This window comes from Pungitius pungitius, chromosome 2 (genome assembly GCF_949316345.1).
Source record: "Pungitius pungitius chromosome 2, fPunPun2.1, whole genome shotgun sequence".
Taxonomy (NCBI): Eukaryota; Metazoa; Chordata; class Actinopteri; order Perciformes; family Gasterosteidae; genus Pungitius; species Pungitius pungitius.
In genome coordinates, this window is record NC_084901.1 from 20110159 (window position 1) to 20127653 (window position 17495).

The 17495-nt window shown below is 44.3% G+C and overlaps 1 protein-coding gene across 9 annotated transcripts in view; it reads right to left on the reverse strand.

The window, feature by feature from the left end:
• The window catches only part of diaph2 (diaphanous-related formin 2), a 297267-nt gene that overhangs the window by 188061 nt on the left and 91711 nt on the right, over nt 1–17495 (reverse strand). For all 9 annotated transcript variants that reach the window (XM_037460863.2, XM_037460868.2, XM_062560592.1 and 6 more), the window contains 8 exons: nt 14029–14103; nt 13860–13929; nt 13021–13157; nt 10563–10671; nt 8313–8423; nt 6995–7107; nt 3794–3910; nt 561–679 (listed from right to left, as the gene is read on the reverse strand). In XM_037460863.2, the coding sequence (XP_037316760.2) occupies nt 561–679; nt 3794–3910; nt 6995–7107; nt 8313–8423; nt 10563–10671; nt 13021–13157; nt 13860–13929; nt 14029–14103 (851 nt within the window). The remainder of the gene's footprint in view (nt 1–560; nt 680–3793; nt 3911–6994; nt 7108–8312; nt 8424–10562; nt 10672–13020; nt 13158–13859; nt 13930–14028; nt 14104–17495) is intronic.

Consider the following 17495-nt stretch of genomic DNA (forward strand, 5'->3'; position numbering starts at 1 on the left):
CAGAAGCGTTTGACAAAACACATTCACTGTGGCATCAGTCCAATGTGAATGGGTTCAGAAACTTTTAATGACCCTTTGTTGGCAAGTTACAAAACTTTTAGTGACACCACAAAGGGATTCAATTTATTGCCCGTTTGAAGAAAAGAAACAAGTCTCCATAAGCAATGCGGTGCAGATGTTTTCCCAAGGTTCCATTAACACGTCTGACGAGTAACTTACATTTGAAATGGTTCTTAACCGGCTAAACTCATTTGGCAACATGCAATGCATTTTTCATAAATAATCAGCTTGACCCCATCGTATACGTTGAGCCACTGCAGTTTGGTATTGTGAAGAATCGCAGGTGGATCAGGGAGGATAATGAGAACAACATGTTTAGTCACATCAGTGATATTCCCACTGCAGAACATCGTTTAAAAAAAACTAAAACCTGATCTCGTGGATGACCTCAGAATATAAAGACCTTAACTACACGTCTTGGTGAATTTTGTCTCACATTTTACACTTTTACACTGCCAACTTGTGTTAAATGAATAATTGAGGAAGTGTGGAGCATGTACCAATCAGATGGGTGAAGTCCACGTCCAGTCTTTTGCTGTAGCCAAAGTCGGGGTCCATGCCATTGCGGTGCAGAACCACCTGAGACACAGATTCTTCTATCACCTTGTAATACTGAGGCCTGAGGGGTCAGAAAACATAAAGCACAGCAATTAGACAAGCCACGGGACAAATATGAGTGACATATACCCTGAAAGGCTAATTAACCACAAATTATTCTCTTATACAAGCTAGAGGTCACAAAATGCCATGTCGCAGACGGAGGGGGCCGGAGAAAATAGGCACCCTATTAAACTGCATCTCACTTGCTTCACCACAATCGAGAAATTAGCCGATTAATGGGCACACGGGAGCCCAGGTCTGCGCCGGTCCGTCCATTTCAAGGTGACAGACGGTAGCCAAGGCTACGCTTGCCCTCTCGCCTAATTTGCAATCATCTTTGCCAATTAGAGCGACCGTAAAAAAGTGAAATGTAAAATCTAATCAGTGTAATGTGTGTAATTGAAAGCACAATGACCAGGAAAACATGTCAGCCGGTTAGAAGTGTGACTGAGTGCTCGGTGCCGTCGAGCAGGGTGTCTGGATCAGCCCGAGAGCCTCAGTCCGCCACACAGGTTGGTGTTTGACCTTTTCGCAGTAACATTATCGAATTTAATTGCAAGTGACATTCAGCGAACACAACGGCAACTTAACCCCCGGACTCCAAACTGAGGAACACTCGATGGATGAGCGTGACATTGACCGGGAATTGATGGTTAAATTCGCAAGAGAAACTTTTTTTTTTTTTTTACAATTGTGATGCTCTAAAGACTCAACCTCCACTTGTTTTAAATTGAAAAAAAAGAAAGAAAATGATTATCCCATTAAGCTGAACCAGAAACAACAACAACAACAATTACAAATGCACATGGCCGTGACCAATTAATTGTCTCAGTTAGCGTGTGATAGGCTGGCCGATGGTGGATCTGGTACAGCACTCTGAAATCTGGAGTGGGATTAAATAATTAAAAGTAGGAATAATGCAGCATCAACAGCTGGACAAGGGACAGTCATCAAATCACTTCATCTGCTTTTCAAATTACAAGTTCAAACCAGAGCATATTTGATCTATTTTGCTACTAAGTTTGTATCCTTATGGTTGGAATGCACTTATTGTAAGTCGCTTTGGATAAAAGCGGCAGCTAAATGACATGTAATGTAATGTAAAACACTGACACAACTTAAATGTCATCACTGAGATGTGAACACTAAGTGTTATGTTTCCACTTCAACTACGCATAATTAAAAAAAAACAAGAAAAAGCACATATATCCAAGCGCACGTCAAAAGGAGAAAAAAAAAAACGCGATGAACACCAACTTGTTTCAATAAACATGAAAGGGAAGAGTTGTTTCCCGGCCTACGACTCGTGCTGTTGCCGGCTCGTGGGTGGACAGGCCGCATCACGTTGGGAACCAAAATACGAAAGAACACAAAATTCAGAGCCAAGGCAAATAGGAATAAATCAGCATTTAGGGGCACTGTTTTTGGAAGGCATGAAATGCCATACATTAAGCCTGAGCTGGCGCATTCGCCCACTCGTGATTGGAAGGAGCCGGTGAAAGCTCGCACGTCGCTCTGCGTGGCTTAAAGCACGGTGGCACTCGGCTTACAACTGTCACCGATGTACAGCCACATTATTATCTCAATAAGCCGCCGTGTTTTCCCTGCGTCCTCCATCCTCCGCTACCACTGAGCAGATAGCGACTGGGGTGGAGATAACTACAGAAGGAGGGAGAGAGAGAGAGAGAGAGAGAGAGAGAGTGACCCAGAACTGTCAGGCCCCTCCACGGTGGGCAGGGCCGGGCTTCAGAAGCCAGCGCTTGTCCCCTGCATCGTGTCCCACCTCGTCTTTCGACCCTGGCACCCTCCGTTTTCTATTCCAGCGAAAGCTCGCGGTGCAGAGCACAGCCCCAGCCACTTGATCCAGCGCTGCTCCAGATAACCAGTGTAATCCCCATATCACCAGACTCCGAGAGAGCAGATCTGCTCCACATTTACTGGGCGGGTTTTGATGTGCTCCCATTCATTAAGCTCGCAGTGAAGAGATTAATTATCAAAAAATAAACCGAGCCCCCGGAGGGGGGGGAAGCGCAACCGGTGCGTGCTGCGTTACGGGGGGGGATCGGCAGTAGACAGAGCACTTAAAGCCGTTTGCCCACTGCAGACCTCGTTACTATTAGAAGCACTGAATGAATACACATCCGATGTATATTATCGATAAATTATCGCTAATCGATAAATTAGCAATTATCAGCAAGCCAAAGTCACAAAAAAGCCTTTCTATCTACCATCGTACAATTAGACAATTTAAACTACAGCCTTTGACATGTCTATTGTTGTTTTGCTTTAAGAAAAATACTATAGATATATACGATGCACCCAATTTTGACCGTGGCATGAAAAGAGATGGACAACTTTGAGGGCAAAGATTGGAAGAGACTATTGCAAGTAGCTGGATGCAGCGCAGCGACACGTCGTCCTTCATCCTGAATCGTACGAGGCTGACGTATGGGGAATGAAATACCTCGGTCAGAATGCATTCCTGCTGTCAATGCGTGCCTGCGCACATGCGTAGGTGGGCCCTTTTTTAGTTTGTGGTTGAAGTGGGAGGAGGGAAAAAGATTTCAAAAACATATCTTTTAAAAAGGACCATCACTGGTATGTATTTTTGTGGGCGCTGGTAGTGTGATCCCTTGTTATTGCAGTCTCCTGGAGGGGTAAATGGACACTGGAGCCGAGGCGGACGTGGCTGTACTAGCTGGTTAATGGGAATTCTATTTCCCCTCTTCCTACGAATAGATGTGGAATACATTATTCATAACTCCAAGGGAACAGCAACATGTCTACGGTGAATTCATATTCTTCCCCGCGTCCTGCCTCCATCTTGCAACGATTTCTTCAAATGTTAAATCTGCAAAAAGTTTGGAAAACAGCTGGGAATTTAACAGTGTCACTCCATTCGTTACTACCCAGTGAATGACATGTTTCATCTCCAAAGGAAAGGAGACCAGTTTGAAAATTTGAATAATAATTCAAAACACAGAACATCAGCGCAACACTAACACGGGCTCAGATGATTCAAAATGAAAAGCGACGCCTGAGCCATGGAGCCTCTTGGTATACAACTGTTTGTGTTCCAATGAGTACGAATCAAGTGTCGTACGAACCACCGAAGTTCTCACACAGGACTCACCTGATGTAGTAGTCGTTCCTGATGAGCAGAAGGTGCTGAAGGATGGACAGGAAGTAGGCCTCTGAGCCCGTGTCTTTCACCATGTTGGACAGGAGATGGTACACTTCGTTCATATCAGTGCGGGAGAAGGGTTAAGGTAAACAAACTTGAGGACAGTTTTGATTCAGTAACTATTAAGATTTCCAGAGGAAACACCCATTTGGAGCTCATCACAAATGGCACATTCAGCTTCTCGTAAACATTTACATTTATATTATTTCTAGGCTTGTTTATAACTACTTCTCTTCCCTCCCCTCTTGTTTTCTGACAGGCATCATTGTTCAGAAGCAAACAGACGTGATGCCTCTCAACCGCTCTCTCTCTCTCTCTCTCTCTCTCTCTCTCTCTCTCTGGGGAGCTAAAGTGCTAACCTGAGGAGGGGGACTGGTGATAAAGAACGCTCCCACTGGGTTACCTGTCACTCTAACCCTTTCACAACAGAGAGAGGAAATTAATTACAAGATAAACTGGCTGCTTCAAATGTTTACGGCAAGAATGATTGGGATGTGGTTCAGTTCTCATATTGAAACTGACATTCATAACTACTTTATTCAATTTGCAAAAGCTATTGATTATGTGTGTTATGTTTGCCTTCCACAGGACGATGCCGTGAAGGCGGCGACATCAGAAACGGATGTTAAATAAGACTTCTTTTCTCTTCATGTTCCAATTCCACTTGATACATGTATTTATATATTAGTTGCTGAGTAATTGCAATTCCTCTGATTAAAAGAAGTATAAGATAACCAAATGATTTGAAAACAATGCAAGGACTACACGTCATATGAGACTATAGAGAATAAACACTTGCATTGAACAACATCCAATCTATATGTAAATGCTTGATTGCTAGTACAATTTAGAAATAATACATTTTAAATTAAGTGAAAAGCCAAAGAACTCAGGAAAATGAACTATTTGGAGCATGCTTAATTTACGTGCTTGAGATTTCCCCATGGAGAAACATCTTGTTTGAAAGAGTGAAATAAGTCTCTCAGGTATGGGCACACGTGCAAAAAAAAAAAGAGAAACCTAAAGAGACAACCCCCCGCTAAGCTAATAGTAATGAAAACCTGATTGCTATCATAACATGAAGTGCAATGCTTGACAACATGTGCCAGACATTTTCCATAGTGGGACATATAGACCGCAAAGCAATAAAGTGGCACCTTCAGCGTGGTAATAGCAAGTGTTCCTGCTTTACACGGAGAAACAGGGAAAATGCACATACGGACATACGGCTTCAGCTTAACAGTAAACTAAAAGCAAATGTAATTGTTGAACAGAGCTGATGTTATAAAATGCAATGTAAATATAAGGTTAAATATATCAAAAACACATGACAGAGTTGGGCCGCAATGCTTTATTTGTTTTCAAAGGTCAATCTGAAGATTTTTGTCGATCTGTAGATTTGTCAGATGTCGTCGACAGCTAATGAGGGATGACACCGAGAGAATCAATAACAATTTAGATAATGTATTTCCTCTCGAAAATAAACCAGAAGAACGGCATATTCTCATTTCTTAATAACATCATCCCCACAAAACAATATGAGGCAGCTACGATTGGAGAGGATCAATTCTTTTAAGTACAGTTTGACACTTTTCCTATTAATTTCAACAATGTCTGTAATTAAACTCCTATCATATATCATATTTTTAGAGAGGTGGGGATGGGAATACATGTTCCTCTGCAGTATCATTGCGCTCCCTCGTAATAGCTGAGTATGAAGCCCGGGAGAATTACCAATCCAGGGAGATTCAATTATAGCCGCAGCACAGCAGCGTTTGAGAGGACACGAGAAGGAGCTCAGACTGGGAAAGTATCCAACTAGCTTCATCTATCACTAAGCTGCAGACATAAACCTAATATAGAATGCCAATCCATTCGACGACAACCCTCTCGACGCTCCCTTTCTCGCTCTTTACACCCCTTCTCCAAATAATGAATAAACATGAGTGGCAGTCGAGTGTGACGTCGGGCCAGTCGGTGGTAGGGTCAATCAATCACCATTCCGACCCGCTCATTAATATTCATTAGTGGCCCGGAGTCACCTCCTCGGCACCTGGACCCGGGCCGGACACAGAGGAGACGTAGCCTTACTATTCATGGAGCTGCTGGGAGAGAAACCCGACCCGTGTGCAGTACTCGGGTAATGGATGTACTGCCGGCAGGATAGCGCACGCACGCGCGTCCGTCCGTGCCTCCGTCCGTCTGCCTGTCTGCGCCCTGCTGGAAATGCGACAAAGGGCAGCCGAGGCATTCAAATCTTGCTCGGAGACCCCGGCGGATCAATACCGTATTGTCCTTGGAAGCAAACATTGGGCCTGCTCATTTGTGAACTTGCTCAAGCACGTCATTAATCCACGTGTACTTTTTCTCCCCCCAGCCAACCACCTCTCCATCTTCTCTGCACGTACACAAATACACGACCTCCCCTCCCTCACCTACATGTGTCAACACAAACTGTCACTCACGGCAGCCCTCTGTGCCGGTACTAGAACCCTGGGATTTGGAGGGAAAAAAATAAAATAAAGCGTTGAGGGAATTAATATCTGCATAACAATGTCAGCGTCTGGTCTGTCTGTTCACAATGTCAGGCATCCGTACACAGCCTTGGAGGAGATTTGTGAGTTTTTAAAGGGGGGGTTTCTCCGGGATGTTAGAGGAAGTATAAACGTTTTAGAGTTGAACGTAGACATCGGCAGAGAGCTTGGGGGGGGCGAACGGGATGATGCCTTTACATGAGAAGCCGTGTGCAAACAATTCAATCTGACACCTCATGAATTGGTTAATTGTCTGCTAACTGAATAGTAAGCAAACGTGTGTTTGATATGTTCCTCTAGAGTCTCACAGCGGTCCTACTTCACACAGCGCCATCAGACCAAGGACAAAAAGTGAGGAGAGGAGAGGGAAGAGAAGTGTAGATAAAAAGAAGAGCAAAGCGCCACAGGGTTCGAATGACACGATTATTTACATAGAATAACTGGACAGAGATGGATATCGTGCTCCGGCTCCTCAAATCCTTCTCGAATGAACCTACACATGAGAGCTTTTGGCCCGCAAAGCTTTGGCCAGACCCACAATATGCACTCAAATTGTGTTCCAATTCTGCAGACCTCTTTATCTGTGGTTTCACACGCAGGGAGTAAGAAAGGATATTCCATCTCCGCTCGGATGTCATCCAGGCGGTGGGAGAGTTCGATAGAGTCCTCCTCCTTGTTCTCATTGAACACCTTCAGCTGGATGTCTAGCTCCTCTGTCTCTTTCAGCTCCTGGAGTGAGTGAGACAAAGAGCACACAGCCACGAATATGAAGTTGCACGAAAAGGTCATCTTGCCACGCGGATTATGATAAGACTTAGATACCTAACTTAGATGCGGCCTTTAAGAATGTATGGCTACGTTGCTACTGTAATGCTAGAACATCTGTTTTCCGGTTCCCGGCTGTATTACTGCGGACCGCGGGCCGTCCTGCACGGCACCCATTCCTGCACGCCTGCTCCAGCCACGAGGGGCTACGGAGGTGCTCTTTACCAACCTCTCTATGAATCACCCGCCGTGGAGTTTACAGACGGAGACAGGGCCCAATGTAACCCAATTCCTGCAGGTATCAATCAACCTGCACTAGGGGGGTTTTTTTCGTTTTTTTTCTCGATGCACCATCTGTCTGGTGCAACAGAGGGTCGAGGGGAGGTGCGCAATGGCACAGAATAGGGGAGCAGGGGGGGGAGGAGACGAGGTAGGCCAAATGCATACGTCAAGGACTAGAGGAGCAAAACAAATCTGTGCGCTTTTTTCTCCGGCACACAGTTCACTACGCCGGCTCCCAATCACACAAACGAGTGTCAGCTCGAATGTCGGCATTTAAAAGCGGCAGTCATAAATGCCTGTGTACTGAGACACTCTTTCATATCGGGGGGGGGGCAGAATTGAAGATAATTAAAGTAATGACAGCAATAATCAACCGGAGCAGCTGGGATGACTTATTAGCAACTGGCTCGGTGACACGTTCGCCCCCCCCCCCCCCCCCCCCACCTCGCTGCAAACGAGAGCCTGAGTGATGACTTGGAGCTCGTTCGTCGTGGGGGGGGTGGGGGGGAGGCACCTCGCGTGGGCCCGCTGATAACGACGCGAGGATGGCCTGGGTGACGAGGTGCTGGCGCCGCATCAGACTTGACAAAAGCCACCGCTACAACTACTACGCACACCCCTGGTACTGCTAATTGCGTTCATGGCAAGTAGGGCTATTCCTATTCATGTCACCTGTGTCACCTGACACCTGGATTGTTTGGTTCGAGTGATTTATCTAAACAAAATTAGGTGAATGTCCCATGTTTAGCTATCTGGTAATTACAGTCTGTCATTATGTCACTCAACCAGCTTACATTCAAGCTGTGAGACCTCCGTTCCGTGGACGGAGGGTGTATTTGAGTGAATGATTGAACCGCGTGCTGCGAGGGGGGGGCTTGATGACTCACAGGTAGGATCTTCTTGAGGCCGCATCTTAAAAACTCGTTGCGTAGATGTATCCGGAAGTCCAGGTCGTCGGGGGAGGTGACGAGCGCATTGATCAGCTGCATGCAGGCAACCTGTGGAGTACGCACACAAAATAACGGAGGAGGAATAGACAAAATGAGGAATGAGATGAAAAAAAAAGAAGAGATTTTTCTTGCAAAACATATCAATATCAGACCTCTTTTGAAAACTAAAGAAAAGGGATTGCAACAAAGCAGAGAGAAATGGAGACAGAGAGGAAGCCCGGGCCGGCTGTGTCTCCATGCTGCATTATTAATGGATTTATAGGTAAGGAAAAAGCCTCATCGGGTGTCTGTGTGTGCTTGGATATGTGTGTGTTGGACTGAGGAGGGTTAAGAGGAAATCACCGGTGAATTATAATGAGCAGTAAGGTGTTTCAGGGGAGCAGAGCATGGATGAGACAGTTTTCCTTGGACAGACAATCGATAGCGGGGCTGAAGGATTCCCATGGACGCCATGTGAAAAGTTGCCTGCTAGAACCTTGACCCTCCACCGTCGGCTCGTATCTATTTTTAATAAGAGCCACAACACTGCTGATTGTGTGCGGTTTTCCTATTTTTCCGGCTCAAAAGTTTTACAGTAACACTGTAGTGATTCAATCAAATCTATCAGTTATTTCACTTTTTTTTTTTTTTGTTGCCCGAAAAGGGAGAAACGAAAGGGACCTAAAAATACCGCCGCTACGCCGTAACGAGCGGAAACAGTGCCGCGGCAAGCGACGCGCCGCCTTTACCTACATTGCACCGGGGCACTTTTCTCCAGTTCCACGAAAGCGTGAAAGACATCCCCCAGCAAGAACCTGACATTTTACTGTATCCACCAAAGGCCACATTCAAGGAACCCCAGCGAATCTTCACAGAATTCACGCAAGTGAAGAAAGCCGTGCAGCTCATGAAAAATTCCCTCTGTTCGTCTGCACAGACACTGGTACTTACATCAAGCACCTCAAACATACTTGAGTCTTGTACTGTGGAGTGGGAAGCGGCTGTGTTGTGGGTGGGGGCATTATCCGAGTTGCAGTGGTGCCTATAGGGGGGTGTGGGAGGGGGGATCCTGACTTCCTAATTGAAAGCGGCACTGCTGGGACGTTTTTTTTTTTTGGAGCGGCGACGAGTCAAACAGGAACTACGGGAAAACACGTTTTAATCACATTAAGCGAGGCCTTCTTCTGCGGCCCATCACAGGTTTTGGATGAAAAAAGGAAGTCTATTAATTTCCCTGAATCCTCTGCATCGGCAAAGCATTTTAATTTACTTCACTACCGACAGAGCTTCATTTCATTAACCGCAAAATGTAAGTGGAAGACGACAGCCTCCTAATAAAAGAATATCTACTTTAACTTCCACCACCCCGCCTCATCAGTTTCCTTCATGACTTTTCCATCATGACTTCACAATCCCTGCCGTTAAAAAAAGTAATTCCTTAAGTAATTCCCCACATTTGGTTTGAATGTTAAAAGGATTTTTTTTTTGTAATGCTGTTGTATAGTCTTTTCTGCAGCTGAAGGGAACTAGTGAAAGCGAAGAGCGGGGTGGTGCTTTAGTTGCCCTTTCACATCGAGTCCTCTGAGACCCAATCTGACAGCAGCATGGAAAAAAAATAAAGCAAGGGAGTATTTGTTAGATGTGAGAAAACATGAGCAAGATAGTCGGAGGAGAAGAACATGTGAGAAAGAGAGAAGGAAAACAAAAAGCTTAGAGGATTTCAAAACCTCTGCCTTTCGTATATACTTTATTCCGGAGTTCAATTTAGTGGAGGTTCTCAATGAAGCAAGTGTTTCTATTTAAAGCCCTGGGAATGGAGCTGCTGTTGCATTTCGACAGCCCAGTGGTCACATCCCACCATGTGCAAGAGGTGTGGAAGGACAGTGAGGACACTAAGAGAAGCAGAGAAAATCACATGGATGAGGACAGCTGAGGCACAACGGGTAAAAAAAAACGGCCTCCTAAAGTCCCATGTGGCATCAATTGTCATCTTATTCGGGACAACGACAGAATGTGTGTAAATAAAGTTCACTATCAGAGGCATCCTGAAATGTACACAGTACTCAAAGTGCTATGGAGGAACAATAGTAACAGCCACAAGGGTCACTTTCATCCTTCTACGAGAAATAATCAAATAAAAACAGGACAATGGATGCATGATGAATGCAGGACGTTTGTTGTAACTTGGTTTTCGGTGCGCTTCCTAACCTGAAGCTGCTGAGCCTCGTGGTTCTCCAGTCCTTCCACAATTGGAGCAAATCTCTCTTTATTGTTCCTCTCCGCAGCAATTGTCATGGCAGCCAGAATCTTATCCAGGCTGCAAGAAAACAGGGAAGGGGGAGAAGTCAACAAACACTTTTATTGCCCTCACTGACGGAACGTTTACTCACAGTCTCCAACTAGAACGGTGTGTTTCTCATGGCCCCGCGTGCGCCTGTGTGTGGACATTTTGCTCGGCCGGTGTCTGGTCGCCCTGAAAAATGCTACTGATTTACGCCTCTTTGAATGCAACTTTCCATTATTGATGTTACGCCGCTTGTTGCTAAGGCGATGTTCAGTTATCAAAGCAATTGACGACCGAATATTTGGCTGGGTGAAAAAAGGGTGAAAATTATAGCCGGGACCAGACTTGCAAATACGCCTATTGAGGAGGTAAGCAAATTGAGCACTCCCAAGAGCTCAAGGCAGCTCGGGCTAAATGGCACGTTGGACAGTTTCAGCCACTAAATGTGAATGAAAGGGAAACTCTGTGCTGCCTACCCCCCCCCCCACTCACAGAGACCCTAATTTCAGTAAATTGGTGTCTTGAGCACCTGTGTAAACACTTATGTAGAATATGCGTACTCAATAATTGGCCGCAGGTGGTCTCTCTGTCACAGCGAGGCCACATGTGTTATTTTGTCTTCAAAAAAATTGAAAAGATTAGGACCTTAATCTCCTGTCCTCACCGTTCCAAGCCTGATGTACAAGATTGCCGATCCAATAAATAAATGAAGAAATACATAAATGTTTGGCTGTAGGAGGGGGGGGGGCATATGCATGTGTCAAATCTTACAACTTACATCGGCAACGCATTAGAACAACAGTTATAGGATGACGAGGTACTTGCAGACTCGACGGACAGATAGCAGGGACGGTCGTGCTCTGTGACGGGGGGGGGGGGGCGGGGGGGGACGACAAACCGTGTAGCTTTAAAGCCAGTTCAGATGACGCTTCAAAACGGCCACGTTAGAGCTGCTTAACTCGCCTTGTTCCCTCCTTTTGATGCAGAGAGCCGCGGAGACCTTTCTGAGCGTAAAAGGTGACGCCACAGCCCCCTTTCGGCGGTAATTTATACGGGACAGGTACGTTACGATCATGGCGGAGAGGGAGAGGGACAGATAGACAGATATTTGTTCCGTCCATCCACAGACGTCCTCAGCTTCTCCAACACTATCTTGTGGGTTTGTTTATTTCCAACACTGCATTCACACGGAAAGTCCCATTGTTATTCTAGTGCGGCCCCCGTGGGAAACGGTAAAAAACACTCCCCTAAATCCAATTTAGAAGCCGTCAGCCAGGTTGTGTGTCCACGGCAAACTTCACCGAGTGGTTCAACACATTAAACAGACTAAACTGCATCATCTGACCATGTGACCAAACAAATGTCCATCTGTAAATTCAGCATATGCTCACAGTGGGTAACCATGTGTGCGATGCAATCTCCGTCTGAGCGTTCGCCCCCCAGTGGGGGGAGATTGAAGCAATACTGATTTCTTTACAAGAAGCAGCCGTCTCCTTCCCTCTTGCTAAACATCATAGAGCGCGCACCCACAGCGGTGATGGACCGAAACTCTTTCATTGACACGTTTTCTTATTTTTCTGTCAAGATTTTGAATTGGCATTGTTTTGTTTTCATATCGGCTGTGATTTACTGAGGTAGGTAGAAAAACATGTCCCTCATTTGATTTTATATATTGCAAAGGGGTCTAAAACATTGGATAGAGGTTAGGCAAAGGTATTTAAAGGGACAGTACACAGCAAAATAAAAAATGTGCGTTGTTCCTCTTAGCTGAGGTGCTATTTATCAATCTTTTTCTGGCTTTTCTTGGAATATAAAAGGGACTATGTGGCACCAACCTCGGTATGAATAATGGAAGGTCCCATGTATGAAACTGCTCATAACAAGGTCTGTGGATTATCTTGGGAAACCAGGTCAAAATTTCTGGAAAAAGATGCAGTGTCGTCTTTTTGTATTCTCAAGGCCAATTCTTGAAAAGATTGGACTCTCACACATACAACAATCTAGATTAATAATGAGCCCTTAGGTAGGACTTAAAGTATTGTATTTTTTTTTCTGGTGAACGGCCCCTTTTCAATTTTATCCTGATAAATAAGGGGAATGTTTAGTCTCGTAGTCTATACTTTCTATTTTTCAAACTCAACAAGTGGATTTCTATTAACTTATATTCTATTCTATTGCCCTAGGGGAGCAGAAAGTCTCAGTGGTGGATAGTTTGAATAGATATTTATGAAAAATCTGCACGTGCAGCTCTATGTCCTGATTGTTCTTGTTATTCTTTGGACATGGTTTAATCTTGAGTATGTGGGCGTGTGATTGGCTGGATGTCTACTTAATGCTATGCAAGAAATTAAAAAAAAAAAAAGATCAGGTAATTTGACTTACATATTTTCTTCTCCAATTATGCAGAAAGCAGAGAGGATTTTGACAGTCTCGGTCATCATGTTGGTCTGTTTGGGGTCAATCGCTCTTGCCAACAGCAACAGGCTGCGCTCATCTCCCAGGATCCTTTGCAGCCCATACTGTGAGACATGAAGGGAGGAGGTAGGATACAGAAAAGGTCCATTGAGTATAAATTAATGAGAGCACTTGCATGTATAAAGAACTTTCCCTTGAAGTGAGAAATTAATTATAAAAATAAGCTAATATACGTCATTTATGTTAGCCTTAATTTTTTTTACGGAGGGACGAGGAGGTCACAGGAGAAAATGGAGAGAATGATGAATTAATTCAATTTAGGACAGGACTATGGGGACAAATACTTATAGTCTCCTGTACCTTTTTGTCCCCTCCCCCCCCCACAACTGAAGGAATGGGCAGAGAGGACCACCTGGGGATTAGCTCTGAGAGAAGCAACATCAAGAGTCCGTCTATCCTTGAAACGTGTGCCACTTTTGAGAAATAAGCAAGACCTTCGACAAAAAGGATAATTTATAGATCTGAGACCACTTTGCTGTGCTTCTATCCCAGGCCTGTCAAAGTCCAGATCCCAATCAGGCTTTGATTCTTGGCCACCTGAGCTACGAGTAGACATTTCATAGATGTTTAATATTAAAGCAAAAAAAAAAAAAGTTAGCGCTGTGTTTTTTTGATTGACAGTGCATTACACTCCAATAAGTCTATTTCAAGGTCGTTTAGCACCGCTTCAAGCAATGTCACATCACCATGAAGGTATACTGTCGGAATGATTATGCAATTAATCATTTATTTTGACTCATACAAACCTTGTTGTTCATGAAAGCCTTCAGACACTGGATAAGTTTGTGCTGGTTACGCTTATCAATATTCTCCTGCCTGAAAATCAAAAGGATCAGAAGGAAATTGCGATTAAATGAACACAATTCGACACCATCAAAATTCGACACAGATGGAATATCAGAAGGGATCACTTACTGCTTCTTGTCAAGCAGCTTCTCCAACGCATCCAGAAGAAGACCGAGACCCTCATGACCGAAATTGTTGACCCAACTAGAAAGAGGACACAGAAACACAGAGAAAAAGCGTCATACAGTATCGCATACTATTTAGTAAACAGTGTTATTGAAGAAATTAAGAAATAATATGAAAACCTCAAAAGAAATAAGTAATTCAGACTGTTGTCAAAGGTGTTCACACTCACTGGGATACATTGACTTACAGTTTAAACTTCCTAAAAGGGGGAACTGCAAATTCAAAATATATACCACAACCTCCCTGATCCTGCAAACGGTCTGAATGAGAATTTACACTCTGCCCATCCACAAGCAAATTAACATCCATCCATCTTCACTAGCGTTCCCGTCGCTAAGCGGCTTGTACCCCCCCCCCCCCCCCCCCTTCCCCCCCTCCTGTGAGCCACTGTGTTCCTGTGCCAAAAGATTAAGCAATGCAAGAAAGATAACACTGTAATCGATAATGGATTGCGAGAGATAATTGGCTATAAACCACAGCGTATCAAGAGACAGCAAATGATCCAGTACAGATGAGCCCGTTTGTCTCGGAGCGCGGCGGGCGGGGAGGCTTGGCAGGACAGTGCGGCCGCTGCCAGATGAAGTCGTTAACATTACTTGTTTTCAGGCCCCTAGCTGTCAATAACGCAAAATGCATGAAACAATTTGGGGACATTAATGGGGCATATGTCAAGGATTTAACCCGCCTTCTTGACAATGATTCCAAATAATAATGTTTTGAGTATTAAAGCCGTTTGTATCGACTCCGGGAGTCGGTTGGGCGCCATCAATTGGGGTGAGATGCATTGGCCTGAGGCCACTAGCAAAGATGGGGTGAGGTATTTCTTTGATCCGTTACTAATTCATCACAGGGTACGACCCCCAACCTACAATTACTGAAATGTAACGAGTAGACGAGCTAAACCGGTTTATAAGTCCTTGATATTCAGTTTCCCTGATAAAAACAAACAAACCTAATGTCTGTCCATTATAAACCTTCCAATTTGAATGTTTGCTTCCGTACTGGAATGCTGGCACGCTTTAAGCATGTTTAGGGCCATAGAGGAGGGAAGGACACACTGGCACAGTTAACGGTCATTAGACATTTATATTTAAATATATGTGGTACAGAGGTGGTTGGAGTGAATGAGACATCAGGCCAACAAAGACAGGAAGGACACAATAAAGCTGAGGGAGCACAAATTGGTAAATCCACTCTCTTTGTCCGTGCTCCTTATTGTCAGTCTTCAGAGAACAAGAAATGGAAGCAATAACTGATGGTTTATTGCACTGTGTAAACGCATTATAAGATTCTGGGAAGAGGTGTCCCCCCAAGAACATCCTGCGAAATAAATACTTTGTCCTCTGAAGCAAGAATGAGTAGAGTATGTAATTATGCGATGCTTCGTGGTTATCGCAGCACATGTGTATAACATGTGGTAAGTGTCCTCCATTCCTTTAAACGAAGGGATACTAACTATTTTACATACTTGAGGGTTACATCATGTCATCACACATTGATCCTTTTTAACAGATCTTCTGCTCCTTGTCCATTCATTTTGTAAAAATGAGGAAAATACTCTTAAAAATAAAGATTAGTTAAGAGCTGTGTTTATACACTTTCATTCTGTAGTTTCAGTGTTTGGTTTCAAATGCATTTCATCTCCATAAAACGTTAAGAGAGAAAAATGAGGCGATAGAAATCTTTTCATGGTGATTCTCACGGTGACTGCAGTAGAATTTGAGAATGTGGACATGTGGTAAGTCTGAAAAATAAGCTTTCCCACACAGACACACAAGCTGTCACATTGACCGGTCAGGGAACCCATCTATTGACCCCCTATGACCAACAGACCAAAGGACTGAAAAGCCATTCTAGATCAAGCAAAGCCTGGGATGAAGAAGTCTTGCAGCGAGACATCTGTACTTGTGAAGTTTTGCAAAAAAGTTGTTTCTCCAGCGTTCCACCAAAAGAGCGAGTCGGCTTAACTAACCTCACACGGGGAAAGGGCACTAATTAAAACGGAATGGAGATTTTGCAACAGGCTTTTTGCTCCGTTGTTTACCTTCTTTCCTTTTGTTATTGGACTGGCAGCGAATAGACGCCGAAGGAACGGAGGCACCTCTAAAATGTGTGAGCTGCTGCATCATAACGCGGTGGTCCTCGAGGATCTTCGAAGCACTAACTGCTTTGACTCCTCCCGACCCAGCAGACTGTCTATCATGTTCTTTCCCCCCTAAGTCCTCTCCGGCTTGCCTTCTAAATGTCCCCCCAAAAGTTACCGCAAAAAAGAGAAATGGTCCTCGTGCAGCGTCTGTCCTGAGGCCACGCAATGCTATTTCTCTGTTCTTCAGAGAAGCCGCTCCAGTGGACAACACACTATTGCAACTCAAAAAGCAACAAACAGCGCCTACTACTTGTACCTGTAGTAGTAATTGTGTTACCGTCTTCATTATCTCAGTATGTCATTAACATTGATAATAACCAATGGGTATACCAGGTAAGGTGAACCGTGTCGCTTATTGTTGGGAGGCCCAAACCCTGACGTTGAGTTTCTCTCAGATCATAAAGTATCACTGTGTTGTTTCAACAAGGAGCAGGAGGATGCATGTGCTCCTCATCCGTCTCTTCTCCTAATGTGGGCACACACTCAACGATTTCATTAAATTGGGGGTGGTGAACTTGTTCATCTAATATTGATGGCTGTGATCCTCTAGTAAAGTGCCACCAAATTGTGTTAATTTCTGCAATCATGTATATTCCGCGGGCAAAATGAAAAATTCATGGTGGGTCTTAGGTGAGCAATTCTTTATTTTATATTTAGCGTTAAGTCTACGTTGTAGTTATGCTAACAGCTATCAAATGCATTGCGAATCTCCGTTTAGCACATGTAAGATGCACATTCACAAGATGACAAAACAAGTCAAAATGTCTTACTGTCCATTGACATGCTCCCTGGAAGACTCAAACGTTACTGACTCTGTGAAATGTGCTGCGGTAATACATTTAATTATGCATGAGCAAATATTCATCCATGCATTCAATTTTATTCTGCATCCTTTCCAGGGTCACAGGGGGGACTATCGTATCATGCCCTTCACAAAAGGAAGGGTACAACCCTTCACACACACGGAAAGAAAAGCCTGAGGAAACGCAACAAATGTTAACTCCAAGAAACACCCCAGGTGTCCATCTGGCTGTGAGCTGAAAGTGCTCCACAATGAACACTAACTCGTACATCGGCATGTGTTCACTATTTCTATGTCTATTTGTTGGTTACATGATTTCCAAGGTGAACCGCAGTGAGACTTTCCTTAAATAGAGGGAATAAATTGTGTTCCGTCATTACGGAGCTCACTTACAGCTTCACACCAGGGTGCTTCACTGCGGCACCTCAGTCAGAAACTCGTAGACATGTCATCTCAACGCGT